Genomic DNA, 22,582 nt, shown 5'->3' with positions numbered 1-22,582 from the left:
ACATGCACACTCAACACGAAGGTACACACACACCTTTGGGTAGGACCTTTCTGATTCGTTTGAGAAACGACATATTGTGAGCATGCCTCTCGGTATCGTTGGGGGAGCAATGCTTGCACCCCTTCGTGGTTCAGTTAGCGCCTTCCCCAAACACCCTGACTATGACATGTTATTATTTGTCTGAACGTGCTCTATTGTCGCCCAGGACCTGATTTGGAGAGCTTCGCCGCGGGAAAGTGCATATTCGCGGGGCAAGTCCTCAAGAGTGGGACTACTATTATTACCGACATGCGCGCCGTGTTTAACTGCCAAGATATGCAGGAAATACTCCGCCCCCTTGAAGAGGCTCTAGCGTTAACGCTTTGGGTAACTTGTGGAGTAGGATTCCGGGAGATCTTGGGAATAAAGGTCACGGGAATCGAGGGCTGCCAGGGAACTGCCAACCTGCTCCAGGCACCATCAGCATAATACACAAACCAAGTATTTAATTGAGTTGTTCTGCCCCTTGTAAAAACAGTTTTAAAACAAGGTTAACTCGATTTAGAAGAAGACCGAAGATAAAGGCCAAAATGTCACAATCTACTGTTTTCAATTTCCGCAAGGGTGAAAAGTGGGTCTCTCAAAATAGTTTGACAAGACTGTTTTTAGTCCAAAAAACAGAAAAAGCGCTCACAATCAAGTGATCGTTTTTCTTTGGGGCAAATTGGAGATTTGGCAGGGTATTCGACCCTTAAGTCAAAGCACTAATAAAAGCTCAAGGTTTGGATGAGCAGGGGAAGTGAATTAAAAGGCCTGAACAAGGGCATTTTTGGACTTTTCGAGTTTTTGGCTTATAGGGTCTGCAGAACAACTCTATTGTCCTGTGTGAAAAGGCTGACCAAGCTTTGATCCCACCTACAAAGTAGCGGGTTAGAGTTTTCAGAGGTGGCGAAGAGAGTACTGTTGAACCTCCTCTTGTGCCTTGGCCCATCACGCCGCTAGACATCAGACAAATAACTCACGTGGCTCAGCGTAGGGAATGTAACACAGAGTTGTTCCTGATCTAAGAATCATTCACTTGCATTGCATCGGATATTGATTCTTGGCTGAACTAGACACACTCAGGAAGGACCTAAACACTCAGGTTAGCCGCTCAGGCAAGTTCGCCCTTCGTGATTCAGAGCAAACTCTGATCAAAGGGTATTAAGATTGCTCACTAAGATGGATCCAAGCAGCAGTTAAGCTTCGCTTTGCTTTAGCGCCTCAATCTTCTCAAGACAGGCTGCGTGTAGACTCATGTGGAGCAAGTTTCCCTTTTTCAGCTACTCATATTGAGCCTGAGCAATATACAATATGGTTCCCACAAGAATGTTCATTTTGTGAGTCTTCATTAAGGTCAATCGAAAGCTGCATCTTTAGTGACGACCGAACTTCAAGCATCTTTGCTCGAAATGCGGTTCTTTGCAACAAAAATGAAACTTCTGGCTTCCTTCCTTCTCCTTCTGGTCTTTGCCTATGCCACGCAAGACGCACCTCCCTACGGCCCAAGCCAGTTCAGTAATATCGGCACGATCAATGAGTAAAGACCTTGTTCTCATAATGAATGAATGTTCTGCTAATTGGTTTGCTACTAGTCTCACAGTCACGGATCCGTCAGACCTCTTCTCAGGTGGAACGATCACTGTTGATGGTATTTCTATGATCATACCAAACAATTCCTATGTCACCCTCCCTTCAATCTCAGTGATGTGGTCAGAGCTCTTTGTCGGTGGTGCTCCACAGCTTCCACAATTTGGGGCTCCTGGAGTTAGCTGGGAAGCCACCGTGTATGGCAACCGCATTGGTGACATTTACGTTGTTGCCCTTGTCTATATAACCCAGTCTTCAGTCAGAATTATCCAAGGCTTCGTTAATGCTATTGATCTTGGAACTGGCGAGTTTTGGGTGGCGGGGACCTCTGCTGCTCCAGGAACTGGCATCAGAGCGCGCCTAAACGACCCTGTTGGTAAGCTTATATATGCTCTCTTCAGACACTCAATAGCTATGTTCCAAGATTTTAAGTGTCACAATAGGACGATATGGTCTTGAATACCTTGATCATCCACTCTGGACTGTCGATGCCGAAAGTCCATCAGTTACAGCAGCAACAGGATTCCCCCTTTGCATTCCTCGGTATGCCAACGGGACAGACGACCCTCTTTGCCCACTGAAGAACCGAGTCATCAATGGTGGAGTACCAACCTTCATGTAAGCAACATTAAACTCCAATATCTATTGTTGCTCACAATGTAAAGCCAATTCAAGACAGCCGCCACCCGTTCGACAACAGACCCAGATCCGAATGTCATGGCACCATTGATGGTTGGTGACTATATTACCATCAACGGCATTGAAGTCGGTGACGGCCTATTGGCGGTATACTCTCTCGTAGCCAATCTTGGCTTATACACAGCCCCCCGAGAAACTCGTAAGTGCAATGTGCCTTTGCTCTAGTACTTCGGAAGCACAACTAATCCGTTCCTTCTAGCGGCCTACATCCGCGTCGAAGATGCCCGCATTGGTGTACCTGCACCCGCAAATGCAGAGATGGGTGAGACCCGTGCCGTAGCATTCACGACTGATCCTTCAACACCGATGCAATTCTAGGCAATCGATGTCGACCCTTGCACAGGCATCGAGACCGAGCGAGACTTGCAACTTGCTCAGCCTTTCTCGCAGAATGCAGGTGATGTTTGGGGCAAGGCTCTTTTCAGGCTTGGGAAAGTGAATACCCAACCGATGACAAAGAACGTTGGATTCAGGTTGCTGACTGGGACGTCAACTACCGCCAATGGACTGAAATCCGGGATTTACATCCAGCCTGTCTTTATCTTCATCTTCCCTGAGTTGCTTGTATTTGGCGATCAAATGTTCCCATTCGGTACGTTTGATCATAATTTGATGTATGGCGATCATCGGCTGACGATTTTTAGAATTCGGTGATTTTCCCTTCCTTGCGCAAGGATCGGGTCCCTTCATCGAGGCTCTTCCCGGCCCAATGATCGAAGCCGCGATGCCCCTCGTCGGCCAATCAAGTCCGTGGCCTGGCGAAACATCCCCAGGGACAACAACATGCCCTATTGTGACACCCACGACAACTACCCCTACAGATAGCACAACTCTCATGACTGTCACATCCACTTCATCCACAGCAGCAACTACGACTGCTGTCACGCAACGCGATACGGTCACCATTCTCAGTGTAACAGAAGATAAGGGTCAAGGGACAATTCGCTACACAATCACGGCAATCAGCTCTCACAATACGGATCCTTTGCCTATATTGATAGCTACAGGAACAGGTGTGAATCCCTTGGGCCAGAGCGAGATGACTTCTCTTGGTGGTGGCAATTACGTCTTAGATGTTGCCGTAAAGCATGGACTGGATACTATCACAGTCACTTCCAGTCATGGAGGTCAGATGACGTTGACCCTGTGAGTTGTCGCGATATCTCTTGATTTGAGGGGAGATTTGGCTCGAAGGGCGCGAATGTGGAATTCTTCCCCAAATTTTGCAAAGGATCAGGGCATGGACTTCCTCTTTCCTTCCAAAGTGCCTCACCGAAGACATTGAATATCTCGCAGCAAAATTTCAGAATCAAGATAAGTTTGGATACAAAGTTAATTTTTCCGCCTATATCTCTGTTCTATGTATATATAGAGATACATATAATCATATCTTCAATTTGAGCCATGCCCTACGGGAAAGAGGTAACAGGCAAGGGCAGCGCATCTGTGCCTACACTCCATCGACTATCAGCACCATCCACGATCATAACTTTTGCGACTTACACTCTATCATGTCCTGGATCTGATTGACTCCAGCTAGGCTGAGCCGCAGGTACGCCCTCGAGAAGTGCTCTATCCAATCCTCCTGACGAACCGCATATCCATTCCATTCAGCCTGGAGCGGTCCATACAAGCTTAGAGCTTTATCAAATGGAAAGGTCAAGATTCCTGAACCTGCATTGAAATCCGATCGAATCGTGTCCTCATAAAAATTGGTGTCCCATACACCTGGGGCTGAATCCTGAGATTCTCCTGCCCGCGTGGTGTTGAATGAGAATTGCCTGCTCACACTGTGGGCGCCGACCAACGCAATGAGGTCGATTGGCCCAATGTTCTTATCAAAAAAGAGTGCCAACAGCGTCTCAGCATCAGATGTAGCACTCGGAAGAAGTCCATCAGGCGCGGCTTGGGTTGCTTCTTTCCGACCAATGAATGTTCTCATCCGCGGTCCTAACGGGCAGGTTACGACTGCATGAGCCGCTGCAAACTGAATCATATCAGCGACTCGAACCTGGGATTTTTTCGCCAATTGGCCAAGAGTATTAACAACAGCTTCTAGCCCTCTGTTTGAAGGGCGACTGGTTTCGCCAAACAGATATATGGAACCATCGGCTCCACCATAATCCTGCCCTGCAGCGGCCAAGGTTGACGACCATGCTCCGGCATCATGAAAACCTGCTCGAACAGTAGCTCGGGCATAATCATTGCATTCTCCACTAGAATTGCTCTTGAATAAGCCGGTGAGCATAATGGATATCTGAGCCCTGCTATCTCCGTCAGGAACACCCAAACTTTCGAAGGAAGTAGACACTACCATTCTTGACAGGGATGCATTGTATCTTTCGGGTCGACCGTATCTATAGAACTGCCTTGAGCGCTGATGTTAAGCTGCAGGATCTGAGCTATTGACCTGCCGACATCGGTAGTAAATACAAGACTTGCTAGGTCTCCTGGTAGGGGAACACCATCGACATAACCCGTTCGGTAGTCAATGATTATATCATCAACGTCGGTATAGACCTGTTTAATGTAGCAGGAGAAAAGTAACAGTACAGTAAACATAGGCTTCATTGTTGGGGTTGGAAAAAGTGCAAGTACGAGAATCTGTCAAAAATTGCTGGCTTTTATGGCTTATAGGGTGCATTAACGTTATTGGAATCAACTCCGATGCCCCACACTGGCGCGTATTCGGCCAAGAGAACTTCGGCGGGCAAGAGTGTAACAAACCGTTTCTCAGCGCTGATTATTCTTGAACTCTTTGCAGATAGTCATTACTTTTCATGTCTCGACTAAAAGGCAGCTTTGCCTCTGACGCGGTTCGGGTCGTTTTCGGCTTGAACAGGTGCTAGCGCTGGAATCTGTGTCTTCGCAACTAAAAAAGCAGGAGCGTACAACTTTCGCTCCTGCTTCAAACAGTTGGCACCCTGTCCGGCAGTGAGCCATATAATTCAAGTTAAGCAAAATTTAACCTGACGCGGTGAGGCCTTGTGGTTAAAAATGATAATCGTCACGTTGTTACGACCTGAACGTTCATTGAACTTGATTAGAAATTTGACCTTATTATTATTCTTGAGGGGACTTTGGACTTTAAACTATATCTGATGGGACATGCAGGAGTCGGCACACCTCACTATTTTTGTGTTCTGAATCCCTATTTTTTTGCTTCTCGCGTGTCGCAGGAAGGCCGTGGGAAAGTGCATCACCACTGAACCGCCGGACCTTCGACATTCACATTTTCGCTTAATTACTATAATAACCCAATTTCACATGTCCGGACCGGGATTACTTTTCTCCACTTTGCCACAGCAATTTTTACCTGACAACACGGAGCTAGATAAAAATCGGGATTCTGGTTTTAAATGCGGGTAAAGCACTCCTAACCAACGTCAGTCCTGTTTGCTTTATAGAAGTTAAGTACTAATAATTAGTTGCTAGATTACTATATTTTGAATACTGAAGAGATCCAAGCCGTATTGTTACGAACAGTAATTACGATAGGCCCAGCAAGCGAGCTTGCTGGAGATACTTCGGGACAGGAAGGTCCCAGGTGCACGGGATCAGCGATCACGTGACGGACCGAGAGCACCGACGACGGCCCTCTCGGCCCTGAGCAGGAAGGTTCTATATAAGCAGATAGTTTTCCATAGTAGATAGGAGCTTCGTGCTCAACTCAAATATAGTTTCTTAACAACAAGCTATTAGTAACGAGATTGCATTTCTCTTCAATCTATTCTTCTTTGATCCCTTATCACCTCAACAGCCAACAATCCAACAGTCAGGCAGGACCGTTACACGTATATTCTATTAGTATGTCGAAATAGCCCAATTATTTCCAGTCTATGGCCGTATGTGAAAGACTTACTGCTTGTTTCGGCTTATGAAAGGTTTCAATAATGCATGGATTCATTGCTGCTTTTTGAGGCCGGCGAAACTCAGAGGCAACGCACCGGTCTGTGCACTGAGAAAGTCCCACTAGTATGTTCTCAGGCACCCCATAATTGGTATCCCTTTATGTGTGTATATAATTGTACTTTCTCCTTAATTTATCATCAAATCCAGTCAATCCTTTTCCATCTCATAGCTAGCTTCAGACGATCTCGGAACCTCGACATGTTCCGAAGTCTACACGGGGTCGAGCGTACGGGTCAATTCTCCCCGACTTGCTATGCGGCTCTTTTCCCGGACGCTCCCCCGCTCAGACTTCTGGAAATTGAACATGGTCATGTACCTCCAGACCTGGCCTCCAATCCCCAAGCAGTAATCTATCACGTGATATAACTCTCGTGACTCTGCCAAGGTTCGGCGATCCTCGCCCTTATGGATTCGTAAGAGTTCAGCCCATTTCCTCCCCGCTCCACATCCCCTAATATCCACTGTCTCCAGATTCCACGTCCAAACATTTAGCCATACAGCATCGTCCTCCGCAATCGCTACTTTCATCGCCCCACCTTACACCAAGCCGTTATGCGTCTTCTTAGACTGCAGGACGACGGTTGCCTGATATTCACAAGGGACCTCATTGACAATACCCCGCATTTTAAGTTACATGAGAACCGTTTTAGATTCAGGGGAGGCCATTGGGACACAGAGAGCAGAAAGGTGGTGTGAACAGCTGGCTCGTGGAGCTGCGAGTGCCCATCACCAAGGGTTTGTGATAGGAAATTTAGGGGAGATTCTCAAAGATGGTGTGGGTTTGGACCAACATGACAATGTCATATTGTATCGGTTCCAGACGAAGTTCTATTACGATGAAAAAAGGCAGAGAGTGTTACCACCAGAATATTACCACAAAGCCGTACCCAAAACCATGATTCCAGCGCTCCCGGAGACAGATATCTATCAACTAGGCCTCTTCCTCTGAAAAATTATGACACCATCGCACCTCCGTATAGAAGCATCTCAGAACGACACTTTGAATTGCAAGATGAGAGTTGGAAATGACCTGAGCCTTCTTGGAGGAGATATACCGCAATACATGCAAGATATCATTGCCGCATGTCGCGCCAAAAATCCGCACGAAAGACCGCCTGCGCGAGAGCTCTTGATCAAGTTCCAAATAAGGACAGAAGGATGTCTTGAGTCACGTTCACAAGCTCGAGCGCCAGAGAAAGAAGAACAAATTCCACCTGAGCTCAAGAAATGCAAACTAACTTAACTGGTCGGCCAACAACTGGCTGCAGTCGAATGCCTGGAGTGACAGAGGAGAGGATCCGCAAGGGATGGGCCCAGAAATGGATTTGTGTTGTCTGCATGGAGGGAGAATCAGAGTCTTGTTGCAGGTGTACTATCTGTTACGCGGGAGACTTTATGCTATGCACACACTGTTTTTCACGTGGAGTTCATTGTAGGGACGACAGGCATCACCTGACTAGAGTGAATGGAAACCAAGCCGAAGAAAACTACTACACAAGTGTACAGGTGTCTAGTCAGAGGCATATCGTTACTCTGTAACCTGAGGACAGGCAAAACGCTCTTGGGCATATCCTTCGACGCTAGTAGTAGCACAGAACCTCAGGATGCACCGTATCAACGGGGCGTCGGCTCTGACAGGGCATGAATAATGTACGATTCACAGAGGTGGATATGGATACCGCCTGCATACCGACAGAAGCACTCCACGGATTCGGCCGCGGCGGAGCGTACGTTTGGTATCGCGGGCCGACTCTGGAATGATATGGATATGCAAAGTAAAGGCGGGCGGGTCTGAGTCTGAGTCTGGCTAAGGGTATCTGTCCCACTTGTAACATGTCATAATCGATGCGCCTTCCATCTGATCAACATACTTCGTTACATAGTGTGCGGAAGGGCATTTTTCTCGTTCTTGTTATCCCTGAACGGCCACTTCCCCTTCTTTTTTTCTTCTCTCTTCTTTTTATTCTTGGCTCTCTATTGATTAAGCTAAAATTTCGGGAAAGTTCCGGTAAGCTTAGTCATGCCCCTTGGGCGCAAGAAGAATTAAATGAGGGCGAGATCAAGAAAACAGAATGATACTGGAACTCTTACTGCAATCAATCATGGCAAAGCGTTCAGGATTCTGCGAACACTGGCGGCGCGAAGACTCATACAGACGGAAAAGCTGCGGAGGAGGGCGTTTAGCACGAGCTATGACGATGCGGTAAAGCGCTCGTCGAATGCCATTAAACAGGTCGGATCTCGCCAACCATTGTTCAAGACGAAAGAGGTGATCTTTGTGTCCACGATGGACTTTCTTGGGCAACGTGACTCTGTGATGGCTGACTGGTTGGCGTGTGCTGGAAGCGGATTAATTGTGGTTGTTCCGGTGAGATTGCACGGCGCTGGAAACCCGGTTGTTTGGATATTTGAAACTCCTACTACTTTCAAGGCAGGCCTGTCACTATCTATGAGCTTAAACTTAACAGCTATCAAGCTGCTTGAATCAAACATCTTCACCACCAAGTAGACAGTTCATGAATCATACAGATCCTCCAAATTTGGCGGGTAGATTTCCTGGGAAAGTGAAAATTGACTTTGATAGTGCCTCATGTCACAGTGCACGAGACGATAGAATTCACGTCTACTTGCGATTGCGGCCTTAACTCGGGGAATCACCATAAATGTGTCTCTGCAGCAAGTAGAAGGTGAGGCGACTCCCTCCACATTCGAAATTTCTCAGCAGATGACACCGAAGACTATCGCTGCTCTGCTTAGGCGCTACCTCACATATGCCCCACACTCTACACAGTCGTCATTAATATATTTACGGCAGTCATCTCCCCGTGGGGTGTGCCAAGTCAATTAGTCCCTCAATGACAGTAATTTGCAATTCGCTGTTTCGGAACCTCGGTTACAGAAAGAGAATATCCTATTCAGCCTCAACGAAACTTTTCGAATTTACCTCAGCCTGAGATGGAAAACACCGATCACCTACCAATCTAGGATAGTCAATGTACCATACTAATCTATTCCTCGCAGGTGACCTTTTCAAGCTGTCTAAATGAAAGCACAGATGGAAATGGAACTAAACACATGAATCTGTATATAAGGTGCGAATCCTCTAAACCTCGGGAAGGATAGCATCCACAGCCTAACGTCTTCAATAACACCCAAAATGCAGTTGTTCACTATTCTTTTGGCTTCTGCCTCTGTGGTTCACGCCCACTACAACTTCAACGCCCTGATTTATGCTGGCAGCACTCAAGCGACTTGGCAGCAAGGTATGCACTTTATCCCGTACATTTTCTCTGCTAAATATTTCGCAGTGAGAAAGCGATCCGACTCGGACAGCCATGGACCGATACTAGATGTTTCATTGCTGGATATTCGATGTGGAAAGGATGCATCCACCGCATTTGCTCCAGGCATCTTGACAGTGGCAGCAGGAGACTCCCTGGGCTTTGCTGTTGACCCAGATATTCAGCATCCTGGTCCAGCTATGGGCTACTTGGCTAAAGTTCCAGCTGGCAAGACTGCTGCGAACTGGGATGGGGCCGGTGCTGTCTGGTTCAAGGTTTGGGAACAAGGCCCTACCGCGCTCAACTCGAACGGAGGAGTCTGGCCTTCAAGCGGCATGCATTACCTTCCTGTAGCTTGTATGAATTTGCTGCTAATAGCGAATAGGTCTGAAGGCTCTCAACTTTACGATCCCAAAAGCTACACCATCCGGTGATTATATTGCACGAATTGAGCATATCGGTCTTCACGCTGCTAGTCAGAAGAATGGTGCACAATTTTACCTTTCTTGCTCACAGGTTACGGTTACAGGCGGCGGTAGTGGAACCCCAAGCCCATTGGTTTCGTTCCCTGGAGCCTATTCAGCAACTGACCCTGGAATTCTGATCCAAATCTACTACCCTGTGGTTCGTTGCTCTTTTCCCGACTGTGAAAATGTTGATACTAATCATCTACGTGTAGCCAACTACCTACACCATTCCTGGGCCAAAGGTCTGGACTGGATAGGTAGGGAAACAAACAAAGCGGACCAGAATGTCTCCAACTTCTGGGCTTTTGGCGATATAGACATTGCAGCTGTAGCTTCCGAAATCAAAGTAGCTATTGTTACTGGGACCAAGAGATGGAGCTTCCAATAATGTATGCATGTGTGTGAGCAGCCTGAGCAGAGCGGCGATAGTGAAGAGACAGTGGTCTAAATTTTATTTTACTACCTCATTTAGCATCAGCGGGCGGATCATGAATTTCTACCAAGATCTCTTTGCAAATTCTTCATCACGTCTCTGACTACCAATTTTCCAGTCTTCATCAGTCTTATCTCCAATGATTCCGACAAACAATTAGAGCTTCAATAGACTACTTTTCCGTGATCTAGATATGAGACCCCATTGGGAAGGTACAGACAGATCTTTAACGGACCTTGAGCTCATTGGGCACCAAGACTGAAGCAACCCTACGATGAGGCACGGGTACAATGTAGGATCGAGTATTGATATATCAAATTCAATTACAGCAAAATAGATATAAAAACTGTCTTATGCAAAGTTCACCAGAATTCTCGTACCAGTCGGCGATGGTGTTGCACTGCCCATGGTAAAGTTCGGTGCCTGGTTGGGCAAATATAAGATTTGCAGAACAGGCTCGATAATTGGCCTAGCTGTAACCTCTGTAGTATTGTTACAATACATTCTTTTTTCAACTTGAGATTGTTTCGAAGAATTATCAGACTCACGCATGCCAAAGAAGAGCATGAGTAAATCTCCAAGCCTCATTCAGCGACCTAAAAACATCTTTGATAGTACGTGCATTGCAAAGACGGGTGAGATAGAAATTCTTGAAATAATAGAAGCTGAATGCGTGAGTTGTTGAACAAATTCGTGCTCTAAGTGCCGTGGCGCTCTTTGTTATGCTCTGAGAGACTATGTTTTTTGGTGATGCAGAAATGCTAGAAGTACTTGGAAAGCATATTATATAAACAGTCACCGTAAAATGGACCAGGAGGTGGGCCAAGATGGGAATGGATTTTCATGGTAAGACTAAAGTTGATGCCGGGAGCTAGCTCCCGGCAGTACTCCAGATTTTATTAGTTGGAATTAGCTGAAGATATATGGATCCAAGGTTCTCTTACCGACATGTTCGTCTGGACTTCAGAAATTCAAGGTTAAACAGAATTATCCCAGAATATTATGCGAACGCCATTTTCTGTATTAACTAAGCCTAGAGTATAACTTCGGTAGCGTCAGGATTTTGCGTTGTGCTGTAATTTACTCCACATAATTAATATACTAGTCCAATCAATACCACCACATAACATGCAAACAATCTCATCAATACAACATCAATTACTCATCCTTTTCAAATATTATGGAAGAGCATGCATTCCTCCGACCACGTAAGAAATTTGGTGCAGTAAGAATGCGGTCTCCTCAGAGTAGTAAAGGGGCGTATTCGCTAAGCGAGCTGGCGCTCGCTAAACTCTTGGGCTACTAAGTACTCACTTCCAATTCAGATCAGGGATTGTACGACGCGATCTAAGCTTTAATCTTTAATCTTTGCTTGGATGGGCGGAGAATTTTCTCACAGGAATAAGTTCTTACGATCGCGACTCCACATCCACGAGGTTGAGATTCCTAACCCGTATAATCCATTGCACTTCAGCTTTCGCTTCACAACTTTTGGGTAATTACAAGTAGGCGCCAAAATGGCGGCGTCTTATGTCCAACTTTCTTTCTTCTAGTCTCCAGGCAGTCTTTCCGCTAATCTGAATTTATCGCCGATGAGGTAACCTAATTATATGAAAATGAGCATCAACATGAACAATGACCAAACACTTCGCTTGAATAGTATCGAATTGCAGTAATCCCCCACCTTCTCCTTGTGTAATAACAATTATATATGGCGTGGAAGGATAGCGCGTAAGATTGCAGACCCAAGAATAGAGGTAGGTTTACAAATAACCCGATGAGACAGAATTTCGAAATTTATATCCAAAACTGCAGCCCAAAAATAGAGCAATGCTTATGCCATTGCCTCAGGCATATATACATATGCAGATTATTCACTCACTCGGCATTGAAGAATCTCCTGACTATTCCACACAAGGAAGATTTCCATCTCTACAACCATCCTACAAACACTTTTGTAATCTATCAATTCTATTTTGATGAAGCTTGTGTCTCCAAGATGGAGATAAAGTTCCAGATCATGTCTGATCTTCATCTTGAGACTCCCAAAGCCAGGCCGAACTACGAGCACTTCAAGATCCAGCCCGCATCTCCATACCTAGCCCTAATCGGTGATATCGAAAACACATGGGATCCTCGATTGTTCTCTTTCCTCGAGGAGCAATTGCAACATTTCGAAAGAGTTTTCTACCTTCTTGGCAATCACGAGCTATACGAATCGACCATATCTGTAGCCCAACAAGCTGTTCGCTCTTTTGCAGATGAAATGGAAAAGATCCGCTCGCAACCAGGAACAAACATTGGACGATTCGTATTCTTAAATCAGACAAGACTTGATCTCACAGACCACGTGACTGTCCTAGGATGCACCCTCTTCTCGAGCATCTCCAACGAACAACGCCAATCAGTAACTCTTTTCTGCTCCGACTTCTCCGAGATCGAAGATTGGACGGTTGATGCCCACAATGCCGCACATCAATCTGATCTCAATTGGCTCAATGAGCAAGTCGAGCTCCTCGAACGCCATGAGCCGCACCGTAAGATTGTGGTCTTCACCCATCATAGTCCGACACTTCTTGAAGAGGCAAACGATAGTAGACATCTTGAAGATGTGAATGGCGTGAACTCGGCGTTTGTGACTGATCTCTCGGATCAGCAGTGCTGGAAGAGCGACACTGTTAGGATCTGGGCCTTTGGACATACGCATTTCAATTGCGATTTCGAGGAAGCCGGAACGAGGAAACGAATTGTGGCGAATCAGAAAGGGTACGGAAGGACCGAATTGGAGACATTTGATCCAGGTAGGGTGATCGAAGTTGATTCAGCAGAGTTCGAGGTGGACGCCAAAACATGAATGTTGGCACAACTCAGAACACTGCGGCCAATACTTGATTTCCAAAAAAGCAAAAACGGCCCCCCATTCTGGCCAAAGTTGTGCTGGCTCCACTCCCACTCCATGTGCCGAGTCAAATAGTCACGTGTATAGTGAAGAGTGGCGGAGTAGCGATGCGAAACTTTAGCGATAAAACATCCTATCAGAGGCGAGAGGGGAGACTAAAAGTAAACAATCCGCGGTGTCTTGAAACATCGATGCAAGGTTCTCCCCAGAGCGACTCGTCTTTTTCCGGATTTTATGTTGCGCATGCAGGCCAGGTAATCTCGCAAAGCTCTTGGCATGAATGCGATTGCCCATGACGATATCTCCCCTTGATCAAATGCATACAGAAGAGGGGCTGAGTAGATGAGGTTGGGTGGTCATGAATGACAACAGAGCAGAAGAGGGGGGAGATGGAGGTCGATAAATATTGCCTTGTCCTCTGCTCACAGAGACTCCTTTCCTCTCTTCTCCCACCCTCTTTCCTCCATCAAATTGGGCAGACTCACTCACTCACTCACTTACCCCTTACATTCGTTATTCCTCAATAAACACTTCCATCTCTTCATCTCAAAGCACGATGCATCCCTCAACTCTCCTCCTTCTCATCCTCACTTCCGCCCTCCCGACTTCGGTCCTTGCAACTCCAAACCCAATCCCATGGCTGTGGCCCAGCAAAGGCTGCGACGATAACTCTGGCTGGCGAGTCCGACGATGGGACAAAACGACATGCACGCCTACTTACACCGTGCCAGTGGAGACCACAAAGCCTTGCACCACCACAACCCCTCAACCAATTCAAAAAACAACAACACCATGTGACACGACCAGTATCACCGTGATTCCGCCTCAAACGGAAACTACGAGTGTGGTCGTCACGAGCACGGCGCCATGTGAGAAGTGCTCTGAGACCAAGACACAAACAACAGTGCCAGTCCAGACAACAATTCCAGTGCAGACATCGATCTCGGTGGTGACATCGGTACCAGCGAAGAGCACTACACTTCTCACCAGCACGGCGCCATTTCCTATTACGAGCGAGAGTGCGACTAAGACGACGAAGACCTCAGCAGTGGGCACTACTAGCACGATTGCAAGTACAAGTTCCGCTGTCTTTACTGGCGCTGCTGTGGATGTCAAAGGAGGACCATTTGGAGTGGGACTGGGCGTTGTTGGATTTGCGATTGCGTTTGCTTTGTGAGTTTGAGAGCGGGCAGTGAAACACATGTACTTAATGATATGTATGGTTGGCAAAGAAGAAGAGGAGAGTAATATCTTAATTGACACTTTGTTTCATGCATTGAATAGTCTGTACAGATGTGTTCCGTTCTATTCACGTAGAGGTGTATAGAGAGCTCTTGCCAAAGAACACATGATTGTAGAGTGGGTGTTTTAAAAGAAAACTGCTGTAGACGTGCATGCTCCGAAGTTAAAAATGATGACTCGATGCGACTATTTTGGGACTGGAAATTGGAACTTGTAAATCACGACTCTGCAGTCCCCTACTAATCATTAGATAGCCATTCTCAAGAGGACCAAATCTCGATTGTCTCAAGATTCTAAGATGTAGCTCCTGTTACGAAATCACTACAAGTGCAGGGGTATTAGCGGGTCGAGAATTTTCAGAAATTCTAGTTTCTATTCCTCAGTACTAGAGTCCATGAATGTATTGTTGAGTTGGACAGAAGCTGGCATCGATTGATTCCTGATATGTGGCCAATCCTTTCTTTAGGAGCGAGTACAAATTATCTTTCCTGTCATGAACGATTTCTCGTGTCCTCTTAGCGCCCGTTGCTCAGATGTTCTAAAGGTGTTCTAAGGCTTGTCTCAGGCAACCTGTGTCCAAATTCGATTGAGATTTCTTCCTTTGATAGATGATGGCTTTTGAACCTCTGTGAATCACTCATGTCCCGATACTTACTGGCCCGAGTGTTGTGAATCATTGAGCCCTTAACCCAGATCCCTCACACTTGAAGCTCCGTGAATCATCAATGTCCTAGATATTAGTCGTTCAAATGTTGTGAATCTATAGAACTTGTTGACTTAATCCTCACCTCGAACTTGACTATAAAATCGGTTCTATTTTCTTCTTTGACCATGATCTTTGGTTCATAAAATTCTCGATTGTCTTCATCTAAGGACACTTCGTTACTTTGTGCAACTGGGCTCTTCATTTCTAAGCCACAGCATAAAATGCCTTCTTCAAAGTCATCTTCTTCCAAAGCTTCTTCTTCCAAATCATCTTCATCGAAATCATCTTCTACCTCCAAGGGACCACATCTGCCCCACAAGTTTAAGTATGACAAAGAACGCATAATGAGTTGTTTCCCGCTCCAATTATGTGCCAATTGCATAGCTACTGATTTTTCTTGCAAGAATAATTGGCCAAGGTCAGACGAAAAGCCTTGCTCTACATGTAGCAGGTATCACCTAATGGGCGCGCATGACTCGAACCTTTATGATGGACGGTTACAATTTGAGCTCAGTCCTTCATATCTTACAACGCTAGATAGCAACGCCAGGAATCAAAACATAGTCGCACGTGCTAATTCCCTTTCTGATCTTGACCTGATGGGGGAGCTAATTGACATATTTGGCGACAGTGCCATGAATCGGCTCGAAGCAGCAACGATTGAAGGTCTCATGGAAAAGACAATATCATCATTTCGAGACACCGACTATTGCAACGCGCTTGTCGACATCATCAAGACTTATTCAAACGTCATTAGATGCAGAAAGATTGTTGCCTTTGGCGGCGGTTCGATGGCTCAAGCTAGTACTGGCAGCTACAGGCATAACGAAGCTGTATTGAGGATTCAAACTCAACATGCAGCACTATGGATCATTCGACGCACTTTAGAGTCCATCCACAATCATAATATTGACATTTATCTCCAAGATCCTGATTACACGGATAACGATCTCAAAGCCGCTGCCAGATTCAATATGAAGATTCTCAATGGCAGACCTGGCTTCCAAAAAGGATGGCTTGAAATCGACGAGTCAACGCTAGTTGTTAATCTAAGCACCGGCTTCAAATACTTCTGGCATTTGATTTCGGAGATTTCAAGGTCAATCGCTATGCTAAGCCTTGGCGGAATTCGAGTTGAATCAAGTACTGGTAGTAGTGTCCATAGATTGGTGGTTGACTACGAAAAAATCTCTCTCTCCAATTCAGATAAGGACGAAAAGGCACCTCTTGGCGGGCTTGTGCTCTACGCCCGGAAATAGAAGATTGATCCAGAGAGGACTTCGAAAGTTCTGTAAAAGATTAGTATCGGTATTGCGATGCATTTTGATACGAACGTTGACGATTTACTGCAAAAAGGTAAAAGTTGGTCATGGGCCGGAAAACAGCGATGAACTTTATGCGATGAGTTTCCAGTCTAAGAGTATGAAATGACCTTTCGATGAGTAATTCTAAGATTACAGTTCGAAAGAATTGTGCATTGACAAGTAATTTTGACGGCACGTGTTATTCTTAGACATAACATGTAAGAGCTGAGGCCACCGGGAATGGCCCACTTAAGCGAGACGCGGTAACGCGTAAAAATTCTATACCCCATTTTAAAACCCTTACTACACAACAACCCTCTTAGGAATCAGTCCATAATTCAAGATGGAGACACCTCTTATCCTAAGTGATCCTATCGAGAAAGAGAATAATGAATGGCCTACCCCTGCACGTGCAGTCATTCGATCCCTATAGCGCCAGGGAAAGTCGCAACGCGAGATTGTCTCAGAGACCCATATCCCTCGAAGAACAGTACGCCGCATTCTTAAGCAGGAATCTAGTCGGAGAGAGCGCAAAAGAAAGCTCTCTAGACACCATCTCATGTCTATATGCGACATACGTTGTTGCATTCGAACCATTTCCAAAAACTGGAGCTCTAGGCGCATGACTTTTGAGGCTCTCAAAAAGCAACTACCCTACCTACCCTCGGTGCGCACCATTCGTCGAGAATTAGCCCGGGCTGGCTACCGCCGCTGCATTGTATGCCCTCGACCATATATTACCCTCAAACAAGCTAGGAAGAGATATGTATTTGCCAAGGAGCATAGATGGTGGGGGACATCAGACTATGTAGCTCATAGAGATGATGGCAAGCAAGGAGGGGACTGGAGGAAGGTTGTATGGTCTGATGAGGCTATATTTGAGACTGGGAAGAATGGCAGGATATATGTGACTAGGAGGGTAGATGAGAGGAGGTGGCCTGACTGCATTAAGTCAGTCTACAGGTCAGGGAGGACAACGGTCATGATATGGGGGGCATTAGGTTGGGATTACAAGTCGCCATTAGTCTTCCTAGAGAAGCTTCCAGAACGCAAGGGCATATGTTCTAAAGCCTATCTACAGCAAGTTCTTCAGCCTATAATCTTCCCTCTCTTTGATGATCTAGGGCCGGAGTATATCTTCATGGAAGACGGGTCTAAGGTGCATAAAGGGCATGCCAGATTACCTAGACTACAGCACAATATCCGAGGGTTTAATTGGCCTCCTTCTTCACCAGATTTGAACCCTATTGAGAAGGTCTGGAGGTGGATGAAGGAGGAATTGAAAAACTTGGACTATGTGCCCAAAAATAAGGTGGATTTGAAGAGGGAGTTGCAAAAGCTATGGGACCGAGTTGACCCACGTGACTTTCGCTACTACACTGAGCAATTGACTTGTAAGATTGAGGATGTAATTAAGTACAAGGGTATGGCTACTATTAATTAATAATAAGTTCCATTTTCACAGAGATTCATAAGAAGACTAAAAAATTATGATTTTTGGTAAATAAGGTCTCATTTGTTGAGTTTCGCTTAAGTGGGCCATTCCCGGTGGCCTCAGCTCTTACTAAACATTCAATCTGGTATGGTATTTGTCTCTGAGGTCAGAACAGGCTCAGCCCTTCTCGTCTTGAAACTGAATTCGGGTCAAATTAGGGCTTCTCGCCTACAGAAGAAACTCTATACGCAGTTCTTTTGCCAAAGTAATCACTTCAGGCTATTAGTTGCCATGATCATGAAACAGAAGACAGAGTTTAGCTTACTTGGTAGCAACGTGATCAACGGAACGACTGTGTAGAGAAGGTCCTGTCAGTAAAACATCTACTATCTACTACATCTTGAAACGCAAAGCTTAGGTTCACGTACTCATCCCAAATAGCGATGTCATCTTTGCCCCAGCGATTTCGAACTTGGAGGTCGTGATTCTCCACGAACAGCTGCTTGACTAGTGTTGTCTATCAGTATGACGTGGAGATCAGAGACAATTTTTACATACAATAATCCTTCAGTATCTCATTTTCCCGCTCTGTGACACCGTTTATCCACCCATCTCGAGGCGAATTTACACCCGTGAAAAGACTCTTCCACCTACTTTACATTAGCCAAAACGCAATCTCTCAAACAGCAATCCACTGACCCAGTGACAGGATTTGTTCTCACAAGTGGACTCTCACATCAGCACTTCTCCATCTCTAACTCGTCATGATAAAACTCACTGAACAGCCTCATAAGCATCCTTATCCTTACCTACCACATTCTCAGGATGGCCCCTCGGCCCCTGCACAAGCTCAAACCCCCCTTTCTTAGCCTGTACATGAAAATTAGGATTCCGATGCGTAGCAGCAAGTCTATCTAACGTCTTCTGGAATATAGGGGATAGGCGATCATAAGCTTCCTATCCCGAAGCCCACAGCATGGATGGGCTGCGCCAAAGAAACTCACCTGGAAATTTGTCAAGAGGATTTATACTGGGTGGCATCTTTGGGCGTTCATCTTTCCATACCTGTAAACACATTTTTCTCTCATGTCAATGCCTCTCATTCAAATTCCGAGCTGAAAGCAACTAGAATGGTAGCAAGCGCAGGTCTCGGTCCCTCATTCTTCAACCTATGGCTGAAGGCAGAGAAATACAGTATCGTGCTGGTCAACACGATTCCCACCGCAGGCAGCGCACTCCAAGTCATCTTCGCGTTGATATTTGGCACTATAGCAGATGCAACTGGAAAGCGCATGCATAATTGCCGCTAATACAGCTTCCTTATTGACGATAGTGGCCAATATCATACTTGCCATCTGGTACGTGCCGAAAGGGGGACTCTGGTTTGCATTCTTCTTTTCTTTTGTTCGAAATTCGGTTCAGCCGGTTATCATAGTGAGTGCACCTCCTTCTTTCGAATAAGGTGGTGGTGACTGATGGGTTATCTAAGCTTGGGGACACGAGATGATGCAGCATGATGCAGAGTGGAGGCAGCTTTTGGTGGCCACGGGAAATATTTCTACGTACACTTTTAGTGCCTGGCTTCCTGGTAATTTACTCCTTCCGAATTCCGGGTGTGGAAGAGTAATGCTAAAGATATATCACAGTGGTCTTATTTCCAACTTACGATGCACCGCATTATAAGTACGCCTACCAGATAATGATCATGTTTGGCGTGCTGTCAATTTTTGGAACATATCTGCTACACTATGTTTTTAAGAGGGAACTGTGAGTTTTGCGTCTGTGTAAACATATGTTCACGAGAGAAAATAAGCTAATGTCATCGAGGGCCACAAAGAACTTTCAATGCACGGCCCCCTCTGGCCTTCTGTGATTTGCTGTGCTGGCGAATCCTGATTGTCTGACTGGGTCGTTTAGCAAAAACTAGCGGCCGCAGGAAGTTGTGTTCTGAATCGCAGCCTCTCAAGGGCGGAAAAAAGCGGCCGATTTTGTCACAGTGTCTAAATCTGACAAGAACAAGATATTGCACACAACAAACTAATTAAGCAAGTAATATTTTTTGATAGAAAGATAAAATACCTTATTGAGAAGCGTAGTTACCAATATTCTTGATATTAGAGTGTTTGTTAATATTTAATATCAAAATTGGTAGAGGACTTTTTAGTGTTCTCGCGTGTCAAAATCGGCCACTTTTTTCCGCCCCTGAGAGGCAGCTTAAGGGATAGTCGTTGATCACAGCGTTGAAGAGATTAGCGAAGCGTCGGATCTGCCTGGACCAAGTGGTGATAGAAAATGAGAGTCTTCCCACAGCTCGTCACATTAGTCTCGTTGAAGTAAAGAAGAAAAACTCGAGATCAAGTCCTGTATATCGAACAATACAATCACATCACCGCATAGTCCTCATACCGCCTTATCATACTTTCCAACAAACCCCAAACCCTTCCTCACCAAATCCCCCGGATTCTCCTCCGCACACCAATGCCCACTCCCCCGCACCGTCAACACCTCAACATCCCCATAAAACTCCCTCGTCTGCCCCCCTCGCAACCTGCAACAACAAACTCCTCTCCCCTCCCCACTCAAACTACACGCCGGCACCCTCTCTCTCCCCCTCTCCCCCAACATCCTCCGATTATCCCCCGCATCCCGCGGAAACGCACGATGAAGCTCAAACCCACATCTCATGCCCCCCGGGCTGCGCAAAACTGGTAACGGAATGGTCAAGATCATGAGGCGTGATACCAGCCGGGTTCATCACACAGAGACGATCGTAGAAATGCTTCAGGTAAATACGTTCTCGGCCTTGGCCCGCTACCAACGCTTCGGGGAGGTCGGTCTGCTAGTGGAACGTGAAGTGCCACATCCCGGGGGTGAATTCTTGAAGCCTGATTCATACGGTTTTGATCCGGGGAAGCGGGCATTCGCCCCATGTTACACTCAGCGTGTGTGTTTTAGGAACGCAAACGCGCAGGCGTGAGCGATCATGCCGCCGATGTCGTCGTGGCCGAGGACGTGGATGGGGTTGGTGATGTTTAAGTGAGTCGTGGAGCAGTTTGTGGAGGTCGGATGCCAGGGTCACTTTGTCGAATCCGCTGGCGGGGTGAGAGGACTCGCCTGCGCCGCGGTAAGTCGGGGGCGATGACTGTAGCCTGCTGTGGCGAGGGGGGTGATTACGTGGCGCCATTGGTAGGAGGTGTTGGGGAAGCCGGATGAGGATGGTGGTGCTTTTTTTCGGGGCGGAGAGTCGAGTTGTTGGGGTGTGGTGGGCAGTCGATGTAGTGGATGCGGACTTCTTGAGCTTCGTCGATGAATATGTTGCCGTGTTGCCAGTTAGCGTCGTCGATTTTGGTCGGATTTAAAGAAGGCGTGGTATGGTATCGACTTGCGTCTCTAGACTTGATGAGAGATTTTAGACAAAATGGTTCGCAGGTTACACTTGGAGAGTATAATCCGAAGTGAGAATACATCTCCAGCGGTTTGGTATTCTGGTGATGTCAAGTTTGCGGGGACGGGTACTAGTAATGACCGGTTCGTAGCTAATGCAAGCCAACACTGGACGCAATGTCTGTCTTGCTCTCGCTAAACTGGCAGCCGATGAAAAGGGGGCGGGGCTTTTCTCGCTTACCAAAGGTTTATTTTCCACGGTTCACCGTTCTGCCGCCATAGAGGGTATTGGTTTGCCCAGTACAGTATCAATCATGGCAATTAAAGTATACGCTATCAGTGGGCCTCTTGGAAACAACCCCTTGCACGCTTAAGATTGTGGAGCTTGAAGGTAGAATGGGACCCTTAAACTAGACTTAGCTCGTGTAACCATCTTATTACAATACCACTCAGACTTTATTTTAATCCAGAGTCCACATGACAACCAATATGAACGTCTTGCTATCACCACTGATGCTTCACTTTCTTGCAAGAACCATACATGCTCTCGTCGGATTTCGTATGGCAACTTGCGTTGAACGCCTGACCGTGGATGCTTCATGATAGGTTCGTAACAGCTCTTCGTTTTCATCAACAATGGCAATGTGCTGTCATGGGGCCCTGTTTTGGGAAGGAAGCTGTCTTGCACGGTTTAGTCTCCAGGTAAGTAATCGTAAGATCGCGTTGTTGAAGTTCAGATATATTGTCATGGAGGTTTTTGGGCTGTATGTCGCTAACGAACATGGGGACAAAAGTCCGTGCGTTCAGGCTGTAGAACCTCGAAATTAAAACTCTTCACATTAGGACTAAACTATCAACAACTCCACCATTATGGATCCTTTTACCACTCCACCTATGTCTCCACGTCTCCCAGGTGCAGAGATCAGAACCAAGCACAAAGAGGGCATACGCCGGCTCTTCAAATTCGCTAAAATAGGCCTGCAACAGCTCCAGGGCTACTACCACCTAGGAGACAGCACAGTTAGGAAGATCCTACTATACGATGTGCCTGAAAGAGCGCGCCCTACACGCACAGGGAGACCCAGAGAATCCCTCAATGAACAGGAGGTTAGAGATATTATTGAGTATATTTGCACCAACCATGCAACTAGAGTGCTGAATTGGATCCAAATACACGATGAATTGCAACTCTCTTGCTCTGTCAAGACCCTC

The 22,582-nt window shown here is 46.3% G+C and overlaps 9 protein-coding genes across 9 annotated transcripts; 7 read left to right on the top strand and 2 right to left on the bottom strand.

Moving 5' to 3' along the window:
- Nucleotides 1-1,451: 1,451 nt before the first annotated feature.
- On the top strand, nt 1,452-2,472 carry LY89DRAFT_589868 (uncharacterized protein; the record flags this gene model as incomplete). The annotated part of the gene is made up of 4 exons (XM_018209563.1): nt 1,452-1,558; nt 1,614-1,984; nt 2,052-2,226; nt 2,274-2,472. 4 exons carry the CDS (start codon nt 1,452-1,454, stop codon nt 2,470-2,472), a joined length of 852 nt encoding a protein of 283 aa, XP_018068643.1.
- A 1,244-nt stretch (nt 2,473-3,716) lies between these two features.
- Nucleotides 3,717-4,965, bottom strand: LY89DRAFT_784261 (heme peroxidase; the record flags this gene model as incomplete). The annotated part of the gene is made up of 3 exons (XM_018222766.1): nt 4,622-4,965; nt 3,811-4,571; nt 3,717-3,757 (listed from the first exon to the last, which is right to left on the bottom strand). The coding sequence occupies exons 1-3, from the start codon at nt 4,876-4,878 to the stop codon at nt 3,717-3,719; spliced, it is 1,059 nt and encodes a 352-aa protein (XP_018068642.1). The 5' UTR covers nt 4,879-4,965.
- A 4,411-nt stretch (nt 4,966-9,376) lies between these two features.
- Nucleotides 9,377-10,224, top strand: LY89DRAFT_708693 (family 61 glycosyl hydrolase; the record flags this gene model as incomplete). Its single annotated transcript, XM_018217700.1, has 4 exons — nt 9,377-9,482; nt 9,528-9,817; nt 9,879-10,124; nt 10,180-10,224. The coding sequence occupies 4 exons, from the start codon at nt 9,377-9,379 to the stop codon at nt 10,222-10,224; spliced, it is 687 nt and encodes a 228-aa protein (XP_018068641.1).
- Nucleotides 10,225-12,282: 2,058 nt separating this feature from the next.
- LY89DRAFT_134007 (uncharacterized protein) lies at nt 12,283-13,335 on the top strand. Its single transcript, XM_018205260.1, has one exon. The coding sequence runs from the start codon at nt 12,400-12,402 to the stop codon at nt 13,252-13,254; it is 855 nt and encodes a 284-aa protein (XP_018068640.1). The 5' UTR covers nt 12,283-12,399; the 3' UTR covers nt 13,255-13,335.
- Nucleotides 13,336-13,724: 389 nt separating this feature from the next.
- On the top strand, nt 13,725-14,639 carry LY89DRAFT_134009 (uncharacterized protein). Its single transcript, XM_018205261.1, has one exon. It carries the CDS (start codon nt 13,856-13,858, stop codon nt 14,474-14,476), a length of 621 nt encoding a protein of 206 aa, XP_018068639.1. The 5' UTR covers nt 13,725-13,855; the 3' UTR covers nt 14,477-14,639.
- Nucleotides 14,640-15,708: 1,069 nt separating this feature from the next.
- On the top strand, nt 15,709-16,506 carry LY89DRAFT_671646 (uncharacterized protein; the record flags this gene model as incomplete). Its single annotated transcript, XM_018213228.1, has 1 exon — nt 15,709-16,506. The coding sequence occupies one exon, from the start codon at nt 15,709-15,711 to the stop codon at nt 16,504-16,506; it is 798 nt and encodes a 265-aa protein (XP_018068638.1).
- Nucleotides 16,507-16,984: 478 nt separating this feature from the next.
- LY89DRAFT_564823 (uncharacterized protein) lies at nt 16,985-17,422 on the top strand (the record flags this gene model as incomplete). Its single annotated transcript, XM_018208525.1, has 1 exon — nt 16,985-17,422. A coding segment is annotated over one exon (438 nt), but the record flags the coding sequence as incomplete, so codon positions are not given.
- Nucleotides 17,423-17,680: 258 nt separating this feature from the next.
- LY89DRAFT_564945 (uncharacterized protein) lies at nt 17,681-17,986 on the top strand (the record flags this gene model as incomplete). The annotated part of the gene is made up of 1 exon (XM_018208526.1): nt 17,681-17,986. A coding segment is annotated over one exon (306 nt), but the record flags the coding sequence as incomplete, so codon positions are not given.
- A 214-nt stretch (nt 17,987-18,200) lies between these two features.
- Nucleotides 18,201-19,027, bottom strand: LY89DRAFT_736325 (taurine catabolism dioxygenase; the record flags this gene model as incomplete). The annotated part of the gene is made up of 7 exons (XM_018220112.1): nt 18,201-18,258; nt 18,312-18,338; nt 18,415-18,493; nt 18,545-18,636; nt 18,686-18,715; nt 18,765-18,795; nt 18,991-19,027. The coding sequence occupies 7 exons, from the start codon at nt 19,025-19,027 to the stop codon at nt 18,201-18,203; spliced, it is 354 nt and encodes a 117-aa protein (XP_018068635.1).
- Between the last annotated feature and the right edge of the window lie 3,555 nt (nt 19,028-22,582).

The sequence above is a fragment of the Mollisia scopiformis genome, assembly GCF_001500285.1.
Source record: "Mollisia scopiformis unplaced genomic scaffold LY89scaffold_17, whole genome shotgun sequence".
NCBI classification, from domain to species: Eukaryota; Fungi; Ascomycota; class Leotiomycetes; order Helotiales; family Mollisiaceae; genus Mollisia; species Mollisia scopiformis.
The sequence above is the reverse complement of the archived record's forward strand: the minus strand, read 5'-3'. Positions and strand labels throughout refer to the sequence as shown.

Bases quoted from the DNA above. Each gene is read 5' to 3' on its own strand.
- LY89DRAFT_134007 (XM_018205260.1), top strand. From the start codon at position 12,400: ATGGAGATAAAGTTCCAGATCATGTCTGATCTTCATCTTGAGACTCCC.
- LY89DRAFT_134009 (XM_018205261.1), top strand. From the start codon at position 13,856: ATGCATCCCTCAACTCTCCTCCTTCTCATCCTCACTTCCGCCCTCCCG.